At 45.5% G+C, this 15,951-nt stretch overlaps 1 protein-coding gene across 1 annotated transcript in view; it reads right to left on the bottom strand.

Annotated features, from left to right (window-relative positions):
- LOC138246379 (cyclic nucleotide-binding domain-containing protein 2-like) overlaps positions 1-15,951 on the bottom strand; it is a 1,069,494-nt gene that overhangs the window by 389,979 nt on the left and 663,564 nt on the right. Inside the window, exon 11 of the mRNA XM_069200950.1 lies at positions 10,910-11,057. Within this exon, the coding sequence (XP_069057051.1) occupies positions 10,910-11,057 (148 nt within the window). The remainder of the gene's footprint in view (positions 1-10,909; positions 11,058-15,951) is intronic.

Here is a 15,951-nt window from a genome sequence, read left to right as displayed (position 1 = left end):
AACACCACCACCATCACACCACCCCCTACCGCATGTGGGACAAGATCCCCACGGAGCACCTAATTCACCAACTGACGCAAACCCCCCCGCCACCATAACCAACCCCAACACCGCCGCTCACAACCTCAACAAATGGATCACCTCCTGTGCCGACAATCTCGCACCCCTCAGAAAAAACATCACTACCCGCAATATCAAGAACGCACCATGGTTCACCATTGAACTCCACGAATCCAAACGCAAATGCCGCAAAGCAGAGAAAATCTGGAGACAAGAAGCCACCACCACTAACTTCACCACCCTCAAAACCACCACACGCATCCACCACCAACTCATACGCACCGCCAAAAGAGCACACTACAAGGAACGCATCGACAACAACTCCCATAGTAGCAAGGAACTCTTTACCATCATCAAAGAGCTCTCCAAACCCAAGGTCAGCAACCTAGACCCCACGCACACACAAACCCTCTGCGACTCCCTCTCAGATCACTTCCACTGCAAAATACTAGACATACATAACAGTTTCACACCACACACGTCCCCCTCTCACACCACGCACCCCCCACACACAAACCCACCACACACACCCCACAACCTACTCCCCACCTGGGCCCCCACCACCGACGAAGAAACTGAAACCACTATGAACTCCATTCACTCTGGCTCCCCCTCTGACTCATGCCCCCACAGTATATTCAACAGAGCCAGCCCGCCATTGCCCCCACACTCCGAGCCACTATCAACAGCTCTTTCAAAACCGCCACCTTCCCAGACCTTTGGAAACACGCAGAAGTCACCACGCTCCTAAAAAAAAACAAAGCCAACCCAGACGACCTCTCCAACTACCGCCCCATCTCCCTCCTCCCATTCCCAGCCAAGGTTACGGAAAAAATAGTCAACTCCCGCCTATCCTACTTCCTTGAGACAAACAACACACTCGACCCTTCCCAATCTGGGTTCCGCAAGAACTACAGCACAGAAACCGCTCTCATAGCAGGCACCGACGAAATCAGATCCAGAGTCGACATGGGCGAAAACGTAGCACTCATACTCCTGGATGTCTCCGCAGCCTTTGACACTGTTTGCCACCACACACTCAGCACATGCCTTCACGACGCAGGGATGAGACACAAAGCCCTGGATTGGCTCACCTCCTTCCTCACCAACAGAACCCAAAAAGTCAGTCTCCCCCCTTCCAATCTCCCGCCACATCATCAAACCCCACGGAATCACCATCCTCTCATACGCCGATGACACTCAACTCATCCTCTCCCTCACCCGCAACCCTGACACTGCCAAATCCAACCTACACAACGCACTCCTCGACACCGCCACATGGATGACAGCCAACCACCTAAAACTCAACTCAAACAAAACCGAAATAATCCTCTTTGGCCCACACAAAAACACTTGGGACCCCTCTTGGTGGCCCACCATGCTAGGCCCCGCACCCACCCCCGCCAACCACGCACGCAACCTCGGCATCATCCTGGACTCCTCCCTCTCGATGACCCAACAAATCAACGCTCTCACCTCCTCATGCTTCAACACACTCCGCATACTGAAAAAAACATTCAAGTGGATCTCCACAGAGACCAGAAAGACTGTCACCCACGCACTCGTCAGCAGCAGACTTGACTACGGAAACACCCTCTACGCTGGCACCACACTAAAACTCAAGCACAAACTACAGCTTATCCAGAACTCAGTGGCACGACTCATCCTCGACCTTCCCCCGACACGAACACATCTCACCACACCTCAAATCGCTCCACTGGCTCCCCATAGACAAAAGAATCACCTTTAAGATCCTCATCCTCACACACAAATCACTCCACAACACAGGCCCTGCCTACCTCAACGAAAGAGTCACCTTCCACATGCCCACACGCCACCTCCTCTCAGCCGACCTCTCTCTCGCCTCTGTCCCCCGCATCAAACACACCACCACCTGGGGCAGATCCTTTTCCTACCTTGCACCCAAAGCCTGGAACTCCCTCCCAACCCACCTCTGCAAGACCCAAAACCTACTTCTTTTCAGGAAGAGCCTCAAAACCTGGCTTTTCGAACAGTGATCCTCCCATCCCCCTCCCCGTCCCCCCCAGCGCCTTGAGACCATCACGGGTGGGTAGGCGCTTTATAAATCTCTTTGACTGACTGACTGACTGACTTTTATAGGATAAAGGACCAGAATGGGGTATCCCACTGGGAGCTAGATACCATGCGGCAGCATGGTACGCACATGATGCTTTAATATTTCTGAGAGATCATCAGTGGACAGACCATGATACATGAGAGACACATTGAGTTGGGAACCCACCACTTTTAAATATTTAGCGATTCAGATTTATCACACAAACCCAGACTGAAAGATGGCCACTTGGATAAGTATGTCTAGTAGGGCACTAAATTTGTCATGAAAGGACTGAAATGAATGGCAATGATAAATCCAACAATTTGCTCTTGTTGAATTGATCATAGCTTGTTCAAAAAGAAGTTATAGGACTTTCATTTCTGAAGGGCAAATTCCAGACTGCTAGTGGTCTCTCCGAATTAGTCAGCCCTAACAGGATTAGCCTGGCTGATTTCATGAGGTGATTAGTGTCCTGCCTGAGCAGAGGCTGTCTGATTGGGGAGGTTGGCAGATGCTAGAGGCCAGGTCAGGAGGGGGGTAAATGAGTCTGAGGCTTCAAAAGGAAGCCAGTCAAAAAGGAATGCAGCCAGGTCTTCCCTCTCACCCAGATAGATAGTGGGATTAGGTAAACAATTTGCAGATGTACAGAGGGGGGAGTTAATGGAAATGAGATATGTCAGTGAGCTGGTTTAGCCAGATCGCACTCCTCTGGAGAAAGATCATCAATCTTGGAATGCTTAAGTGCAGCGATTTATGGGACAAGAAGATGCCACACTTTGGAGGAAGTTGTCATGCTTCTGAGTGACACCCTGCAGCTCATTCAACAAAGATGCCCACTGACTGCCCACCAAGATGATTGAAAAAAGTGGCTGATCTGAATTGGAATTCAGTTTTGCTGCTTGAAATTACAAGAAGAAGGACTGCCCTGCTCGGTACCTGGTCTGCAACACAAGAACTGCATTCTGAAATACTGCACTGGAACAACAGCCCTAATGACTTTGCCTTGTCTCAAAAAGAGCTCAGGAGTGGACTGCCTGAAAGCAACAGGTTGATAGAGCTTGACCTGCACCATCAACATCAAGAAGACCCCAGCTGGACAGCTTACAGAGGCCTTTGAAAGAATTGTTCAGGTGGATTCTGGGAAGTGTAGTCCCAACAGCCCGAGGACCATCTCAAAGCTTCTAGACTCTTGGATTGGTGTTGTGGATGCCCAAACATATGCTGCCTGAAACCACAAGAAGAAGGAGGACTACCCTGCTGGAACCCTGGTCTGCAAAACAGAGGACTGCATACTGAGCTTTTGCTCCTGTTGCACACCGGAACAGCAGCCCCAATAACTTTACCTTGCTTTAAAAGGACTCAGGACTGGACTCCATGAAAGCAACAGGTTAAAAGAGCCTCCCTGTACCAGCTTTCACAAAAGTCCCAGCCTGGATTGCCTCCATTGGACTTGCAAGGATTTGGCCAGGTGACTTGAGGGAATTGTAGTCCCAAGGAGCAACTCAGAGATTCTGAAATCTTAGATTAGGACTGTGACTCATTTTTCTGCATCAACAAACACTTATGGTAGTAAGTGTAAAAGTGTTACATTGGGGATGACTGGAACTCTTGACTGTGGCCTGATTCACTGCAACCTCCACTTCGAGTGCTATTTGCTTCTAAACACTAGTTTTACTTTTAATCTTTAGAAATAAATTCATATCTTTGGTTCCCTATATTGGAGTTTTTTATCATTTTGATGTAATTTTAAAGAAAAAAAATATTTCCTATTTTATAAATTGGTGTGGGATTTTTATTGTGTGTAGTTTTTTACTTATTTACTGTATTGGTGTATTTAAAGGTTTTACATAACCTGTCTCCTAAATTAAGCCTGTCTGCTCATTGCCAAACTACCAGGGGTTGAGCCAGGAGCTAATGTTTTGAGACCTTGACTGAGCCTAACACTGCCTGGGGACATTATTGATAGTTGTAGGTGTGTACTTACCTCTTCTATCAACCGGCCTCCAACACTATTGTATTTTCGCACTATAACAAGTTCTTGTGGAAACAGTGGATGCTCAGCTCACAGTACTGTGAGACTACAAATCAACAGTGTATGTAGATTATGTAGGATTACCGGAGGCCCAATGGACAAGGGAATAGAGTCCCAGCAGGCAGGGCAGAGCCTACATGATTAGATAATGCCCTGGTTTAAGTAAGGTGTACACAGGCATTGGCTGCTCCAACTCCCAAAACATATGTACGTTAAATTAACCCCTTTAGTGCGGGCGTCGGCCACTACCTCCCTGGTGCGGGTCACACCGGGGAGGGGGTTTATTTTTTTTTAGCCCTGGGAGACACGTGTCTTCCCCCACCCCCCACCCGCCCCGGAGGCGCGCTGACATCACAGTGTTGTTTTCCCAATCGGAGCAGGAAGCAGCCGGAGGGCCGCTTCCTGCTCCGATGGGCAAAACGGCCCCAAATGGCCTTCCCCACATTCGGGAAGGCCTCATATGAAAGGGGAGACTCTCCCCTTTCATACAAGGCCTTCCTGAACGCGTTTCCTGTCCCTCGATCGCAGCTGAGGTCCAGGAAACACCACTAGACGCCAGAGATTTCACTTGGGGGGTCGGCCCCCCTAGGAAAACAGGCCCCCCCCGGCCATATTTTTTTAATTCAATGTTGGCGCCCCCGGGGGGGCGTGAGTGCGGGCGATCGCGCCACCCCCAGGGCGACCCCCTGTGGGGTCAATTTTGTTTTCAGTAGTTTGGGCCCCCAAGGAAACTCTACAACTACCAAAAAAAAATACAGATATATATATATATATATATATATATATATCAATCCATGTAGATAGATATGTCTATCTACACGGATATATCAATAGATAGATCTATATATCTCTCTATCTATCTATCTATCTATCTATATATATATATATATATATATATATATATATATATATATATATATCACTTTGGCAGTGCATGTGTGGTTTCCCTGGGGGCTGCAATCGGCCCCCAGGGAAACCAGACCCACATATAAAAGTGATCTATATATATATGTTTCAACTGTAGCTTTTAGGCAGCAATAAAGAAGTCAAGTAAGTCTTGTGATTATGTTTCTGCTACAAAAGGATCAGACTTTTGTCTAGTAGTAGTTTTAGTGCCATAAAGAAGCGCAGAAGGTTTATATGACTACTGCAAAGAGCAAATCTGTATTTTATGTAAATGGCTGAGTACATTAGTAAAGTCAGCCAAAACCTGCGCTATAATACAAATTAAATGTATGTGCGGGGTGGGGGGTGGCTATCGAGAGATGAAGAGCACGTTTGCTGGGTGATAATGAAGGAATCCAAGAAGGAGGACATGGGAGTGGGAGCACCAATAATGATGGTTGGACTGGACGCAGGAGGTGCTAAAGACTGTGACAACTGGTATGTGACAAGCTGTTTGAGTGTCTTGAAAGAACGTGCTGATTGAGGGAAGAAGCGCAGGTAAGGTGGCCTCTACTGTTGCATGTATCACACACACACACACCAGCAATTTTGTGACTGTCTATGTAGGCTAGTGTTTTAGAGCAACAGTTTAGCCAATAGCAGAGATGGCATCTTGATGGATGACTGCTGCTGACGTCACTCTGGTTACAGAGGACAGCTCTGACACAGGATCAGCGACTGAGACAGCAGATACTGAGACAGCATCTGAGTGATAGGACAATGGCGCAGAATCTGTGAGTGATTTTTCAGTTAGAGGAGTCCTATTGGATAACTCCTTCCAGTAAATTGTGAGGGAGGTGATGAGGGCGGTCCTGTTGTCCCTTCGCAAGCACAGTCTGTGCAACAGGGCAATAGTGGGTTAGCCCAACCCAGAGAGCAGGTGAATGCGGGTGCAAGCACAGAGAGGGTGCTCTCTTGGGAGCTCCCCAATTTAGTTCAGCCCCGAATTCCACTGCCCAAATTGTATTGTGGAGACATCAAAATTATCTATCACAAAACAAATTGGTTTTGTAAGGCAGGCACCTGTGTTTTTGGTCCTGGGTTTGGCGGCTATATAGGGAAACATACTAAACCCAAACATTTCTGGAAACTAGACATCCGGGGGAGTCCACAGAGGTGTGACTTGTGTGGATTCCCCAAAGTTTTCTTACCCAGAATACCCTGCAAAGCTGAAATGTTGAATAAAAACTCGAATTTTCTTGCATTTCTGTCACACATACTACAGGAATATGCTGCGATCCACAAAATTCCTACCACCCAGTGATTCCTCACCTGTCCTGATATAAACTCTACCCCCACTTGAGTGCCTATACCTAGTGCCTGCGTAAGGAATGGATCATCCCAGGGTCAACAGTTGCCTCATGTAAGTACCAACATTGACCGTTGTGTGATCTATTCCTGTTGCGGGCACTAGGCCTACCCACACAAGTGAGGTACCATTTTTATCGGGAGACTTGGGGGAACGCTGGGTGGAAGGAAATTTGTGGCTCCTCTCAGATTCCAGAACTTTCTGTCACTGAAATGTGAGGAAAAAGTGTTTTTTTGGCCACATTTTGAGGTTTGCAAAGGATTCTGGGTAACAGAACCTGATCAGAGCCCCACAAATCAATCTTGGATTCCCCTAGATGTCTAGTTTTCAAAACTGTGCAGGTTTGCTAGGTTTCCCTATGTGCCAGCTGAGCTAGAGGCCAAAATACACAGCTAGGCACTTTGCAAAAAACAGCTATGTTTTCTTTGTGAAAATGTGATATGTCCACGTTGTGTTTTGGGGCATTTCCTGTCGCGGGCACTAGGCCTACCCCCACAAGTGAGGTATAATTTTTATCGGGAGACTTGGGGAAACGCTGGGTGGAAGGAAATTTGTGGCTCCTCTCAGATTCCAGAACTTTCTGTCACCGAAATGTGAGGAAAAAGTGTTTTTTTGGCCACATTTTGACGTTTGCAAAGGATTCTGGGTAACAGAACCTGATCAGAGCCCCACAAGTCACCCCATCTTGGATTCCCCTAGGTGTCTAGTTTTGAAAACTGTGCAGGTTAGCTAGGTTTCCCTAGGTGCCAGCTGAGCTAGAGGCCAAAATCCACAGCTAGGCACTTTGCAAAAAACACATCAGATTTCAATGTAAAAATGTGATGTGTCCATATTGCCTTTCCTGTCGCGAGCATTAGGCCTATCCACGCAAGTGAGGTACCATTTTTATCGGGAGACTTGGGGGAACACAGAATAGCACAACAAGTGTTATTGCCCCTTGTCATTCTCCACATTGTTTCCTTCCAAATGTAAGACAGTGTGTAAAAAAGACGTCTATTTGAGAAATGGCCTGTAATTCACATGCTAGTATGGGCACCCCGGAATTCAGAGATGGGCAAATAACCACTGCTGCTCAATACCTTTCTTATGCCCATTTTGGAAATACAAAGGTTTCCTTGATACCTATTTTTCACTCTTTAAATTTCAGCAAATGAATTGCTGTATACCCGGTATAGAATGAAAACCCATTGCAAGGTGCAGATCATTTATTGGCTCTGGGTACCTAGGGATCTTGATGAACCTACAAGCCCTATATATCCCTGCAACCAGAAGAGTCCAGCACACGTAACGGTATATTGCTTTAAAAAATCTGACATTGCAGGAACAAGTTACAGAGTAAAACGCTGAGAAAATTGCTGATTTTTCCAGCTCAATTTCAATAGTTGTTTTTTCAGCTGTTATTTTCTGTAGTAAAACCTTATAGGATCTACTCAAATGACCCCTTGCTGAATTCAGAATTTTGTCTACTTTTCAGAAACATTTAGCATTCTGGATCCATTGGTGGTTTCACACCCATTCCTGTCACTAACTGGAAGGAGGATGAAAGCACCAAAAATAGTAAAAATGAAGTGTGTTCCAGTAATATGCCAAAATTGTGTTGAAAAATGTGGTTTTCTGATTCAACTCTGCCTGTTCCTGGAAGCTGGGAAGATGGTGATTTTAGCACCGCAAACCCTTTGTTGATGCCATTTTCAGGGTAAAAACCACAAGCCTTCTTCGGCAGCCCTTTTTTCCTATTTTTTGGGAAAAAAACTAAATTTTAGGTGTATTTTGGCTAATTTCTTGGTCTCCTGCAGGGGAACCCAGAAACTCTGGGTACCTTTAGAATCCCTAGGATGTTGGAAAAAGAATCCGCAAATTTGGCGTGGATAGCTTATGTGCACAAAAAGGTATGAAGGCCTAAGCGCGAACTACCCCAAACAGCCAAAAAAGGGCTCAGCACTGGGAGGGAAAAGGCCCAGCAGCTAAGAGGTTAAGTGTCAAGTAGCTTATTCAGAAATGTGTGCTATTACTTTAACCGCTGATAACTGAGCTAAAACACTTTACTGTATGCAGTACTTAGAGCTGAGGCTCGGACCTAAACTCACAGTTCTCTGGTGCGAACAAGATTCTCCCAGGGTCCACCTCCTTCTGGGAGGATGACTTGACAGGATTTTTAGTCATAATTTCAAAAACAGTATAGAAAGCAGAACGAAAGAGGACCGAAGTCCTGGAACTGTACAATTTAATAGATGCCTGCTACTTACAAGGCACACATGCTATGCTGAAAAACACTGCCTGGTCAAGAGCAAATATAAGGAAGATTGTGGTGGTAGAATATGATCCATTGTAGGCAGTTGTTTAAAATTGATACATCTCGGCAAGGACATAAAGGCAAAAGGCACCATGAATTCAGAATAATTTGTCCATAAACATAAAGACGTGCGCTCTAAAAAATAAGGACATTCTGATACTACATAATTCATAAACAGCTGTTCCTCTCTGATAGTTTATTATGGTTTTTGTGCCGGTCTACTGTAATCATTTGGTGTGTTTCTGCTTTCCAGCGACTACAGTTCAGAAAAACCTAAATTAGTTGCACTTAATTCCAATCTGTGTCAGTGAAGTTGTGTATGCGTCCATTTTGCACACAAGCAGTAAAAATGAGCTTTTCTTTATTTCTTCATTTATCTGCAAAGTGTTCCATAATGAGGAAGCTAAGGTAACAAAACCCCTGCTTAGTTTTCAGAAATCATATTGTTTGAATTGTAATGACTGTGCAGTTCATCGCGTGCGTGTGCGAAATGCATGACTATACTGAGTACAAAGAGAGGTCACAATTTGCAACCAGCCTATTTGCCACCAGACGTATGCAGTTATTAGCAGGTTCATAAAATGTAGAATCGGAGAAGGTCGCATTCCGACTCACCTCATTGATATTCATGAAATACGTCACAAACTACAACTCACTGGAATTGCATAAAATCACAGCAGTGATGTTATCATGTTATGACTGATTTTAGATAAGAATTTTTTTAAGTAATATTCCCATAGAAGAAACACGGCTACTTTACAAAGAAAAAAGCTTTTTTTAAAAGTTTCACTCGTTGTTGGTAATGGTCGCTTGCCACTACCAACTTCCTCTGAAACTATTACAAAAATTCACAATAGAGAAGGGGTCGAAAGAGGAAATTAAGCAACCCCTAAAATGAGTCTGTACCTATGAAAAACGTTTATTGGTTCACAAACTCCCAGTCAGAGTGTTTGTAGTCTTACAAATGGCGTATGCATCTGGCTAAATATTCCTAGTGGCTAACTGGATAACTGACCTCTAATGTCTGGTTTGATTCTTAAACTTCCTCAGTCCTTTTTGCCTGTTTTGTTCACCTCTGAATAGGTAATTCAAATATTTTATGATTGTTCCTTCAGAAATGCCTTTAAAAACTGCAGTTTTTGCGGCATTAAATATTGTGCTCGAAAAGGCACAATTTTACCACACTTTAGAATAAAATCTCCGAGAGAGAGAGCGGCTTTCCCAGCCTCCCGTTGGAATAGTTGTGTTCACTCAAGCGAATTCATGTTACCGTTTTACACCCACACTTTCACAGTTCATCACGCCACTGACTGAGACAGGCAAATAGCACACTTGTCATAGGAACTTGTAACTGAATCATATCCGAAAAAACATTTCACAGACATTTGTTTTCCTATCCCTACACAGAAATGGGTGTTCACATATGCAATTGATTTCCCTGACCACACCTCTGACACTCCATTGCGAATAACTAGCTGACACTTGTTATCTGTGAGTAGATGATACTGCATACATGCCTTGCATGTACACCGATTTCTTGAGTCCGAATCAGGGAGCATTTTTTTGTGGTAAATGCTATGTAATACGATTTTCAGTAACATATCTGGAGCACTTTGCATTATTTTTTAAGATCTGGCCAGAACATCTCAATACTGACTCTAAAATAACATAGCGTGGATATCAAATATTAAGAACCTAAATTCAAGGTCCAGTTAATTACTGAGCAGTACTCTCCCTCCTATATAAGTCCATTGTTGCTCCTTGCAGCCTGTATACCAGTGAACTTTTACAACGTTATTACAAGTTGTTTTTTACTAGGATGCAGCATCACATCACCTATACACAGTTTTCTTAACATGACTGACCTGTTTTACTGCAAAACATCATCCATATAATCCGTAATGCAAGTTGTTTTGGATAAAGCTGAAAAAATGAGCTATTTTGGTGCGGTAAAAACTTATCCACAAGTCATTTTCCATCCTGATATCAAACATTTGAAATTGTGAGGGAAGCCCCATGTGGATTTACTGCCCTACTCAGAGCAGATATAGGTGCAAGCATAGTGTGCTCACGACTTTGATATTTTATCCAGCACCCAAAATGAGGGCCTAATATTAGTACTAGAAATGACATCAACCTGCTCCTTTTCATTCTACTTCCAAATCAGGCAGCATAAATCAGGAAAATCCTTACTTTCTAAATAGGAACTGATGAAATCAGCCTTTTCCTTGATGAACTGTATTGTTGGGAATTTCTTCATGAGGGAAGAGTTGTTGTTCATTGCACTGGAGCATGCAGATCTTCTCTCTTGGGTTAGCTTTGTTACAATAAGGCACCGACCCTGCCAAAGCACAGATGAGTCACAAACCATGTTATTTGTTATAATTATTTCCAAGTCACCATTCACAATAGTTGTATTCTTTAGACTGTCAATCTCTCACGTCAGTTTTCAAACTTACATTTCAACGTACAGGAAAAGTCACACTTTTACTGGCAAAATGCTGAGCACAAGAAAAATGGCAAACTTTTGGCTGTAAAGCAAAAGTGCCTCTAACGCCACTTCCAAAGTGCAACCTACTTCTGCTTTACACTACTCAGCTAGGGGCATCTTTATAAAGCATGGTTTCTTCACAGTGAGCCTGAATCAGGAAGGGACTCGCGTGTAGTAAAGTAATTGGTGCGGAGTCGCCGCACTTGTGGTGGAATTGCTGCACTAGGGGTGGAATCTCCACATGGTGCACTCCAGAGAGTATCCATGAGGAGATTCCTCCACGAGTGCAGACACTCCGCACTCATAACTTTACTATATGTAAGTCCCTTCGTGAATCAGACCCTCAGGATGTTTCTCATAGATCGGGTTTTTTATTTCCCAGGCAAGACTAGATGCAGGGGAACCTAGCAGGCCAGCTGGTGGAAATCCTGCCTAGTTGAAGGAAATGACCTTCTCATTTAGAACATTAATTTGAACTTCGCTCACCCCAGTCAAGACTTTGTTGTAAGTGATGTTTCGAATAACCTCATGACGCTCAATGAGAACCACTGGGGAAGCAGTGGTGGAAACTAGAAATGCCTCAAGGTGGAGGAATACTCAGCCGCGTATTTCCAATGAAGTTATGGTATTAAGGGCCATATGTACGAACACATTTTCCCATAGGCACAGAATGGGTAAAACCCTTTGATACATCTGGCACTAAGTCCTTCATTATAACCTTTTGGTGATTCTTATGTGAGTATAACTAGGTGCTTCTGCCTACATCAAAATGACATGCTGTGTGTTTAAAGTACACCACTGTTCTACTTCCCCCATGCATGTTGCTACCATGTTCACGAGGAAAAAAAATGGTAAGTAACATGCGAGAACAGGTAGGGAACTCACGATTCTGGATGCTATTCATCCACTGTAAGGAGCAAACCAGGAATCTCTTAGGAATTTGCCCCGGGGAAATGGGAACTCCTAACTGTTTTTACCAGCATGCTTGTAATGAAGGTTTGCGTGCTAGTGCTCTGGACACTTCCAATTTTCAAAAAGCATTCTAAATCATAATCGTGCTAAAAATAGTGCTAAATAAGGAAGGAGTCCATTTACTGTTCGGCGGAGCAGAAGCTCCGAAAGAATTTGCAGTTCCCATGCCTTATTGAGAGTATATGAACTGCAGGGTCTACAATGGCAGAGCCCCAGCTGGATGCACTTTCAGAAACCCTTGGCACTGCAGTCTGTCTGGCACTGATTTTAACTTCCCAAGACTGCCATGGAACACATAGTTAATCCAGGAAAGAAAATGTAAAGGTAAATGTGAAAAATGGGAGGCATAGTTGTTCCAGGAAAGAAAATGTGAAACTAAGGAGCATATTTATACTCTGTTTGCTCTAAATGTGTCAAAAATTTGGACGCACATTCGGTGCAAACCGTGCACCATATTTAAACTTTGACGCCCGAGCCCGCGGACGTAAAAATTCCTTCGTGTGCGTCATTTTTTGGATGCAGGAAACCACCTTGCGTTAATGACATGCAAGGAAGGTGATGCCGCCCAAAAAATTAGTTTAAGGCCTGTGAGCCTTATTTGTACTCCTGCGTCATTTTGACGCACAGGAGGGGCCAGGCCTTAAAAAACGGCGCACAGCAGTTTTTTAACGCCTGGGTGAGGGCAGGCGTTAAGGGACCTGTGGACTCACTTCCATGGTCTATGACCATGAGAGCAGTCCAGAGGTGCCCTTCCCTGCCACCAGGGACACCCCCTGCCACACTCTCCCACCCCCGGAGTACACCCATGGATGGGGGGACCCATCCCAGGTAAGTAAAGGTAAGTTGAGGTAAGTATTTTTTTTTTTAAGTGGCATAAGGGGGCCTAATTTGGGCCCCCCTACATGCCACTGTGCCCAATGACCATGCCCAGGGGGCCAATGGGCAAGGGGGCATGACTCCTGTCTTTGCTAAGACAGGAGTCATTTCAATGGGGGTTGTGCATCAAAAAATGGTACAAGTCCGGTTGGAGGCATGATTTTTGCCTCAAACCTGACTTGCACCATTTTTTGACGCACAACCCCCATTTTCCCCTACCCTGGCGCTGCCTGGTTTGAGTCATTTTTTTGACTCTGACCAGTCTGCAGCGCCGGCTAACGTCATTCCTTACAAAAGGCGCCCGCATAGCACGTAGGAATGGTGTTAGCCGGCGGTAACATTTTTGACGCAAACCAGCGCCCGTACTGGTTTACGTCAAAAAGTATAAATATGGGCCTAAATGTGAAAAAGTAACTGCTGTGCTGGTTGAATAAACACGTCCTCTGCGTCTGGGACGTTTGTCCTTTGGTTTTCAGCAACACACCCCTGCATGGTATTTTGTATGTTAAAAGCAAAAAAACTAATGCCAACGGGTACCTGATCAGTATTCTGCCCTGCACTGACATCCCCATTAGGCACGTGGGGATCTCTCAGTACAGCACAAGGTCCTTAGCTAAGAGTGGAGTCCAAGCCTCCACTGAAGGGATGACAGGCAGAACGTCCCTCGTTCTTAGAAATAGTTTTGGAAGACTAGCAGGCATTTCTGGAAACAATATTCAAAAAGGGACTCAAGGAAACAAGACAGATCTTTAGCTCAGCATAGAAGAAAGTTACCTCAAATAGTCACAAGACTGTGTTCCTCTGATTTTCATTCTATACGGAAATGTTGAGACTTGATTGCTACATATTTAAAACACATTATCCAATCAGTCCCCGGTTCAGTTCCCACCCATCAACAACTGCAACAAAACAGAATAACGTCCTATTACTTACCGGTAATCTTCATTACTCCTTGTCCTGTGGCCTTGTATCATTCATTGCTAGTGGATATGATCCTATCTCTGTGACAGAAAAAAGAGCACAAGGAAATCTGGAATCCCTACACCACCACCTCCCTTCGGGAGTACATAATGTGTACTTACCCAGGACTCCTTATCAACTACCAGGCCCAAAAAATTAAGCCCAGCTGTCCGGGAGGTAGGGTCGGGGTGTAATGAATGGGATGCAGACTACAGCACCAGGACTAATGAAGATTACTGGTAAATAATAGGACATTACCCCCAGATCCCTCCATTCCTCGTTGTAGGAACGTAGCCTCTTTCTAGCCTTGTTACCCCCACTTTTGGCCTGTTTGTGAGTATATGTCAGGGTGTTTTTACTGTCTCACTGGGATCCTGCTAGCCAGGGCCCCAGTGCTCATAGTGAAAACCCTATGTTGTGAGTGTGTTTGATATGTGTCACTGGGATCCTGCTAGCCAGGACCCGAGTGCTCATAAGTTTGTGGCCTATATGTGTTCCCTGTGTGGTGCCTAACTGTATCACTGAGGCTCTGCTAACCAGAACCTCAGTGTTTATGCTGTCTCTGCTTTTAAAATTGTCACTGCAGGCTAGTGACTATTTTCACCAATTCTGATTGGCACACTGGAACACCCTTATAATTCCCTAGTATATGGTACCTAGGTACCCAGGGTATTGGGGTTCCAGGAGATCCCTATGGGCTGCAGCATTTCTTTCACCTCCCATAGGGAGCTCAGACAATTCTTACACAGGACTGCCACTGCAGCCTGAGTGAAATAACGTCCACGTTATTTCTTAGACATTTTACACTGCACTTATGTAACTTATAAGTCACCTATACGTCTAACCCTTACTTAGTGAAGGTTAGGTGCAAAGTTACTAAGTGTGAGGGCACCCTGGCACTAGCCCAAGTGCCCCCACATTGTTCAGGGCATTTCCCTGGACTTTGTGAGGGCGGGGACACCATTACACGCGTGCACTACATATAGGCCAATACCTATATGTAGCTTCACAATGGTAACTCCGAACATGGCCACGTAACATGTCCAAGATCATGGAATTGGCCCCCCAAGCCAAATCTGGTATTAGGGTGCCAATCCCATGCATCCCCGGGGCTCCAGCATGGACCCTGGGTACTGCCAAACTAGCTCTCTGAGGTTTTCTCTGCAGCTACCGCTGCTGCTAACCCTCAGACAGGTTTGTGCCCTCCTGGGGTCTAGGCAACCCAGTCCCAGGAAGGCAGAACAAAGGATTTCCTCTGAGAGAGGGTGTTACACCCTCTCCCTTTGGAAATAGGTGTTAAGGGCTGGGGAGGAGTAACCTCCCCCAGCCTCTGGAAATGCTTTGAAGGACACAGATGGTGCCCTCCTTGCATAAGCCAGTCTACACCAGTTCAGGTATCCCCCAGCCCCTGATCTGGGGCAAAACTGGACAGAGGAGAGGGGAGTGACCACTCCCCTGTCCATCACCACCCAAGGGGTGGTGCCTAGAGCTCCTCCAGTGTGCCCCAGACCCCTGCCATCTTGAATGAAGAGGTGTGAGGGCACAATGGAGACCTCTAAGTGGCCAGTGCCAGCAGGTGACGTCAGAGACCCCTCCTGATAGGCTCTTACTTGGTTAGGTAGCCAATCCTCCTCTGAGGGCTTTTTAGGGTCTCTCCTGTGGGTTTCTCGTCATATAACGAATGCAAGAGCTCAGCAGAGTTCCTCTGCATCTCCCTCTTCGACTTCTGCCAAGGATTGACTGCTGACTGCTCCAGGATGCCTGCAAAACCGCAACAAAGTAGCAAGAAGACTAGCAGCAACATTGAAGCGCCTAATCCTGCCGGCTTTCTCGACTTTTTCCTGGTGGTGCATGCTCTGAGGGCTGTCTGCCTTCACCCTGCACTGGAAGCCAAGAAGAAATCTCCCATGGGTCAACGGAATCTTCTCCCTGCTAC

This window comes from Pleurodeles waltl, chromosome 1_2 (assembly GCF_031143425.1).
Source record: "Pleurodeles waltl isolate 20211129_DDA chromosome 1_2, aPleWal1.hap1.20221129, whole genome shotgun sequence".
Taxonomy (NCBI): Eukaryota; Metazoa; Chordata; class Amphibia; order Caudata; family Salamandridae; genus Pleurodeles; species Pleurodeles waltl.
The sequence above is the reverse complement of the archived record's forward strand: the minus strand, read 5'-3'. Positions and strand labels throughout refer to the sequence as shown.